Source organism: Eleutherodactylus coqui, chromosome 3 (genome assembly GCF_035609145.1).
Source record: "Eleutherodactylus coqui strain aEleCoq1 chromosome 3, aEleCoq1.hap1, whole genome shotgun sequence".
NCBI lineage: Eukaryota > Metazoa > Chordata > Amphibia > Anura > Eleutherodactylidae > Eleutherodactylus > Eleutherodactylus coqui.
Window position 1 is genome coordinate 32,017,270 of NC_089839.1, and position 7,627 is coordinate 32,024,896.

Consider the following 7,627-nt stretch of genomic DNA (forward strand, 5'->3'; position numbering starts at 1 on the left):
GGAGGAGTGAAGTGATGACGCTGCTTTGAAGCCGGCGCTTGTCAATGGCATCGGAAAGACATCATGGATAACTTCTTACTGCTGCCACTGAATGGCGTGTATACCTGTTTTGTACCGTAATGTATTTCAATGGAGCCCATGGAAGTCAATTGGCTTTCCCCATTGCCATTACTTCAAGTGGGCCTTCTAGCCTTCCCCCATTGTTTCCCATATGCAACCCTATAATTTCTTCTAGTTCATCTCCAGTGAACAATGCCTTTCCTGCAGCGCCAGCCAATTGTGTGTTTTAATTTAAACATGAACTATTATGCATCTATCCCCGAATTTGTCAATTTTCCCTCAACAATTGTATTTTGATTTGATCTAAACTATTCTATTCCTTCCTGTAGTGCATGCAATGGAGTTTTCAAGAAGCCAGAGGAGCAACAAAGTTATGATTTACTTAGGGTTTGAATATCTCGCTTTTCGCACATCAATGGAGTGATGACTTGGAGATGCAGACTGCATCGCTCTACAAAGTGCCATTCAATTATCAAAACAAAAGATGACAACATGGTTCAAGAACCAACGAAACATTGTCATGACTCCTGCCCTCCAAGAGCAGTAGCAAACGTTGCCAGAAGCAAAATGAGAGAAGACATGAGAGGAGTTAGTGCTACTCCTCGCAGTGCAATAGAAAAGATGTCGTCTGTAGAGATGAGCGAGTATACTCGCTAAGGCACTACTCGCTCGAGTAATGTGCCTTAGCCGAGTATCTCCCCGCTCGTCCATAAAGATTCGGTGGCCGCCGCAGCTGACAGGTGAGTTGCGGCGGGAGCGGGGCAGAGTGGGCGGGAGAGAGGGAGAGAGAGATCTCCCCTCCGTTCCTCCCTGCTCTCCCTCGCAGCTCCCCGCCCCGCGGCGGCACCCGAATCTTTCGGGACGAGTGGGGAGATACTCGGCTAAGGCACATTACTCGAGCGAGTAGTGCCTTAGCGTGTATACTCGCTCATTCCTAGTCGTCTGCGTTGAGCAATGATGTATTGGCCCACATGCCAAGACAATTGTTCTTGTGAGAAGTCTTCTACATCATAGAGCAGATAGTAATTTGCCTGACTCGAAAACTATACATTTTGACATTCCTGAAAAGTATAGTCAACTGATACTTCATGATTCAGGAAAGGACGATCCAAACAGAATTCTGGTTTTAGGCGATCGAAATCTTACGCTTGAACTGAGCAAAGATACCATCTATGGCGATGGTGCCTTTGGTAAAGGGCCCAATATGTTTTACCAACTGTACACGTGGCACGCCAAGGTGGGTAATTCATATCCACCATGTCTGTACATTTTACTACAAACAAAGGACGTGAACACCTATAAGAGAATGTTTGAAATAATGAAGCTACTGATTCCAAATCTGGAACCTCAAAAGGTTTTAGTCGATTTTGAGAAGGCTTGTATGACTGCAGTGAGGATGGCCTTTCCCCATGTTGGCTTGAAGACTGAATACGAATCTAATATCAACATAAAAAATACACTGAAGCCTCTCACGGCATTGGCTTTTGTGCCGATTGAAGACGTGAGATGTGTTTTTGATAAGCTCGTCCCCACGTTTCCAGATGAAGACCGCTATGATTAGGTGCTCACGTTCTTCTTTTCTACATAAATTGAGGGAGCAGCTGGTATAGATCCTCAGTTTCCTATAAGAATATGGAATCATCATGATGCAGCCCTAGAACAGTCACCAAAAACTACAACCTGTTGTGAGGGATTTCACAATGTTCTTAATTCCCTATTCCACTGCAGTCATCCCAGTGTGTGGTTTCTATTTGATGAATTGCTGAGGGACCTGGCTTGCCACAAATTAACACTGGCTAATACACAGGCAGGTAACATTGAGATAAAAAAGAGGAAACACGAGGCACTTGTTGCAGCCGTTCGGAGGTTCCCACCTTGCTTTCAGGCCAGACCAGGGTTTAACAGTATTCCTACCTCCCCTGGAGCTGAGGGGTGTGGTGGTTGCAAGAGTGATGTCAGTCCTCACCTGGTGCTGAATAGCCCTGCTCCTATTTAAGCAGTGCTAGTATTGACTCCTGTGCTGGTCAATGCTTCAGTTGCCGCTGGACAGCTACTGAGGAACACATCCTGGCTGAAACTCCTCCGTGCGAGCTAAGTCCCTATTTCTGCTTTGTTTGGTTTTCTGTTTCTCTTTCTTTTGCTCTAGGGCTCCCTGATAGGGACGTGTCAGTGGCCCAGGCACGCGTGCGTGTCCGCACCTATCGGAGCGATCGGCCCGCCGAGTAGGCAGGGCCCCCTCCTGGGTTAGGGGTTTATAGGGAGAGGATTTCCCGTAGTTTTATGTTTCCTTTGCACAGTTGTGCCTTTTGCGTTTGTTTTGAATATTGCATGTCCGGTTGGACGTAACAGCACTGTATCACATGGTTGCCACTTCTGTACAGGACTATCAACAGCTGGAAGATAAACTTAAGTACTTACGGAGATTGGCTAATTTACAGTAAAGAATTTGTATTTCTTCATGTGTGCAATGATTGTTTCATAAACTGGAGTTATTGTTGTTAGACCTCTTTTAATTGTTATTTTGTCCATGTGGGCATCTTACCATGTAGGTAATTTTCCTGTGGGCATTCATGGCCGTGGGCTTTTTTCTGTGAGCATTTTTTCATCCACCATAGTTTTCAGGGAATATTTGAGACGGACACCACTGATAACACTGATTGAACCGATTCCTCTTATGATTCGCGATTGAGCATTTACTAGAAAAGAATGAAGACAGACACACTGAACTATAAACCAATGAAGCAGCTGGCTTCAACACAGAGGTGGAAAACTGCAAGAGAGCAGCCTGGTTGCCTGACATCATGATCTGTGGGTCCTAACCCTGAGGGCTTCTTCAAACGAGCGTATTTTTCCTGTGAGCCAAAACCAGGAGTGGGTGCAAAATCTGGAAAAAATGCAAATCTTTCCATTATACTTTCTCTCTATATGTTCAATGTCGAGTTTTGGCTCACAAAATACTGATGAAAAATACGTCCGTGTGAAAGATCCCTGAAGTGCGCAGAATTTATGACCTATTTTACAATTAATTCTTGGTTAATTTTTGTAATTTGCTACATGTCTTACAATTTTGTATGGGAATACAAATAATAGAATCCACATCATGGAGACATAGACCCAGATAACAGAATCCACATCATGGAGACATAGACCCAGATAACAGAATCCACATCATAGAGGCATAGACCCAGATAACAGAATCCACATCATGGAGACATAGACCCAGATAACAGAATCCACATCATGGAGACATAGACCCAGATAACAGAATCCACATCATGGAGACATAGACCCAGATAACAGAATCCACATCATGGAGGCATAGACCCAGATAACAGAATACACATCATGGAGACATAGACCCAGATAACAGAATACACATCATGGAGACATAGATCCAGATAACAGAATCCACATCATGGAGACATAGATCCAGATAACAGAATCCACATCATGGAGGCATAGACCCAGATAACAGAATCCACATCATGGAGGCATAGACCCAGATAACAGAATCCACATCATGGAGACATAGACCCAGATAACAGAATCCACATCATGGAGGCATAGACCCAGATAACAGAATTCACATTATGGAGGCATAGACCCAGATAACAGAATCCACATCATGGAGACATAGACCCAGATAACAGAATCCACATCATGGAGACATAGACCCAGATAACAGAATCCACATTATGGAGACATAGACCCAGATAACAGAATCCACATTATGGAGACATAGACCCATATAACAGAATCCACATCATGGAGACATAGACCCAGATAACAGAATCCACATCATGGAGACATAGACCCAAATAATTTTCTACATGTCTTAAAATTTTGTATGGAAATTTTATGTATTTTGTATAAGAATGTTCTTAAATATCAAATTTATAATTTGTAGTATATAAAAATAAATTTTATTGTTAGCAGATGACGATACCAGGAGCTCAGAGGGACATCTGATATCTTCAAATTTTAAAGCTGAAGATTGCAATATCAACCAAGTCACATTAGAAGAGCCCACTATTATCCCAGATAAACCCTCAGCCCTTCACAGCAAAGATCTATCATATGAACCTTATAAACAGGAGCTGTCTTCTGATTCTTCACGGACTGTTGAGCCAGATAAAGGTTACAGAAGTAATGTTGAACATCAAAAATTTCCCACAGCGAAGAAGCCATTTTCATGCTCAGAATGTGCTCAATGTTTTACTCGAAAATCAACTCTTAATATACATCAAAGAATTCACACAAGAGAGAAACCATATTCATGTTCAGAATGTGGAAAACGCTTTAACCAGAAATCAGATCTTGTTCCACATGAGAGAAGCCACAGTGGGGAAAAGCCATTTTCATGTTCAGAATGTGCTCAATGTTTTACTTTGAAATCAACTCTTAATGTGCATCAAAGAATTCACACAGGAGAGAAACCATTTTCATGTTCAGAATGTGGGAAATGTTTTAACCAGAGATCTGATCTTGTTAGACATAAGAGAACTCACACAGGAGAGAAGCCATTTTTATGTTCAGAATGTGGGAAATGTTTTACAGTGAAAGCGGATCTTGTTACCCATAAAAGAATTCACACAGGAGAGAAACCATTTTCATGCTCAGAATGTGGGAAATGCTTTGCTGTGCAATCACATCTTCTTAGACATCAGAGAATTCACACAGGGGAGAGGCCGTTTTCATGTTCAGAATGTGGAAAATCTTTTATCCAGAAATCGGGTTTTGTGAGACATCAGAAATCTCACTTAAAGCCATTTTCATGTTGTCAATGTGGGAAACATTTTACTCAGGAATCCAGTCTTGTTCTACATGAGAGAAGTCACACAGAAGAGAAGTCTTATATGTATTTTCAGAATGTGGGAAATATTTTACCCAGCAATCAAATTTTGTTAGACATTAGGGGGCTCACGCAGGGGCAGAATCCATTTCAGATCTTGAATGTGGGAAATGTTTTACTTTGAAATCAGATCTGGTTAGTCATCAGAGAATCCACAAGGACAAAGTCATTTTGATGTTCAGTATGTGCGAGTGTTATGGCATTAATTCATTCTTGTTAAACAATATCATGGGGAACATCATAAAAAACAATGGCAACATTGCAGATTTTGTTAATTAAGCCTCCTGAGAAAAATGGCATAAAAAGTGATTAAAATATTATGTTCCCAAAAATGGGATCAATGAAGATTAGAACTCCATTCTGCAAAAAAACATGTGCTCATAGAGTTCTGTAGATGGAAAAATAAAAATTTTAAAGCTCTTGGAATACGGCAACACAAAAACAAATTACTATTTTTTTTTTTTAAAGGGAACCTGTCATGTCCCCACAAGACCGTAAACTAAGCCATGGTGCTGTTGGGGGGTGTGACGGAGCCTGGTGTTGTATTTTTTTAGACTTGCCAACCCTTGCACTCCAGCAATGTCCCCACCCCCCATCCCCACTCTGAAAAATCTGACTCTCTTCAGAGTTCCGTGTACATGCTCTCTGATAGACTTGTATAGGAGAGTGTGTACACAGGGAGGTGGTGAGTATAAAAAATACATCACCCGCCTCCCTGTCACCTCTGCCTTGAGATACATATAATGTACTAGCTGATATACCCAGCTTCGCCCGAGTTAATTTGGTACTGGTGTTTATGTGGTGTTCACACGGAAAATCTTATGAAGTCGTGGTTACTTTAGAGATACCGAGGAAAAAAATATGTTCACCATTTTGCATGGTTCTTTGCGTTACCCAGGAAACACGACGTGGAGGTAACCATGCAACATTTCCTTTATATAAAATGACAGCAGGAAGTGGGAGAGTTAGATTACATACTTAAAATTTGGATGCTAATTCTTTTGCGCTTAGAATTGAATAATCGAGTTGGGACCTATAAGCTTTTCCTATTTATGACATAATCAATGCTCGAGCCAAATTTCAAGTTTCTATGACATCGGGAAGTGAGAGAATTAGATTTCGTATGTAAAATGTGGACGCTAATTCTTTTGCAATTAGAATTAAATAATCGAGTTGGGACCCATTTCCTTTTCCTATTTATGACATAATCAAGGCTCGTGCCATATGTCAAATTTCTATGACATCGGGAAGTGAGAGAATTAGATCACGTACGTAAAATTTGGACGCTAAATCTTTTGCGCTTCGAATTGAATAATCGAGTTGGGACCTATAACCTTTTCCTATTTATTACATAATCAATGCTCGAGCCAAATTTCAAGTTTCTACGACATCGGGAAGTGAGAGAACTAGATTTCGTACGTACAATTTGGATGCTAGTTCTTTTGTGCTAGAATTGAATAATCGAGTTGGACCCCTTTACTTTTCCTATTTATGACATAATCAAGGCTCGTGCCATATGTCAAATTTCTATGACATCGGGAAGTTAGAGAATTAGATCACGTACGTAAAATTTGGACGCCAATTCTTTTGCGCTTAGAATTGAATAATCGAGTTGGGACCCGTTAACTTTTTCTATTTATGACATAATCAATGCTTGTGCCAAATTTCAAGTTTCTATGACATCGGTAAGTGAGAGAATTAGATTACGTATGCAAAATTTGGATGCTAGTTCTTTTGCACTAGAATTGAAATAATCGAGTTGGGACCCCTTTTACTTTTCCTATTTTGGACATATTCTATGCTTGTGCCAAATTCCATGTTTCTACGACATCGGGAAGTTGGAGAATTAGTGGCAAGTCAGTGAGTCAGTCAGTGAGGGCTTTCGTCTATATATATATATATATATATATATATAATCGATTGTTTAAGTTTTATTACATTTATTTTTGAGAAGGGAATGGAAAGAAAAACAAATGCCGCCTTTTTTCCCTTACAGTTCTCACTATATAGTATAACTTCTATGTTACCTTTATTCTGGGGATTGATACCATTATGGCCATACCAAATGTGTAGGTTTTTTTTCATGTGTTGCTGCTTTTCCACTTAGAGAAATTATATTTGCATCGTCCCATACCACAACCCATAAGATTTTTATTTTTCTACCAACAGACCCATGTAAGGTCCTGTGTTTTGTGGCACAAATTGTAGTTCACATTCGTACACTTTTTGTGTACATATGACTTTTTGATCACTTTCTATTTATTTTATTAAAGAAAAACAGCAATACTGGCATTGTTCATTTTTTAAAACTTTTGTTATGGTGCTGAGTGTGCAGTAAAAAAATATTAACGTTTATTCTACGGGTCAGTACAATTTCAGTGATACATGTTATATTTTTTACATTTTCTGCTACTTTTGCACAATAAAAACCTTTACAAAATAATAATGTATTAGCATCACTGCATTCCACAACATTTTTATTTTCTCACCAGATTAGCTATGTGAGGTATTCTTTATTGTAAGGCTAGTTGTAGCTTCCCCTCGTACATTTTAGGGGTACTTTCAGCCTTTTGATTGCGTTCTATTGCATTTTTTGGGAGACAGATGAATTGAAAGTATCTGGCATTTTGGCATGTGAGATAATGGTCACAGTATGTTTAAAGTATGGGTCATTATGAATGTGGCATTACCTAATATATTTGAATTTTTTACATA

At 40.0% G+C, this 7,627-nt stretch overlaps 1 protein-coding gene across 1 annotated transcript in view; it reads left to right on the forward strand.

The window, feature by feature from the left end:
- Positions 1 to 7,284, forward strand: part of LOC136620118 (zinc finger protein 420-like) — a 401,871-nt gene extending 394,587 nt beyond the window's left edge. Inside the window, exon 13 of the mRNA XM_066594838.1 lies at positions 3,994 to 7,284. Coding sequence (XP_066450935.1) covers positions 3,994 to 5,036 — 1,043 coding nt within the window. The 3' untranslated portion in view covers positions 5,037 to 7,284. The remainder of the gene's footprint in view (positions 1 to 3,993) is intronic.
- The last annotated feature ends 343 nt before the right edge of the window (positions 7,285 to 7,627 follow it).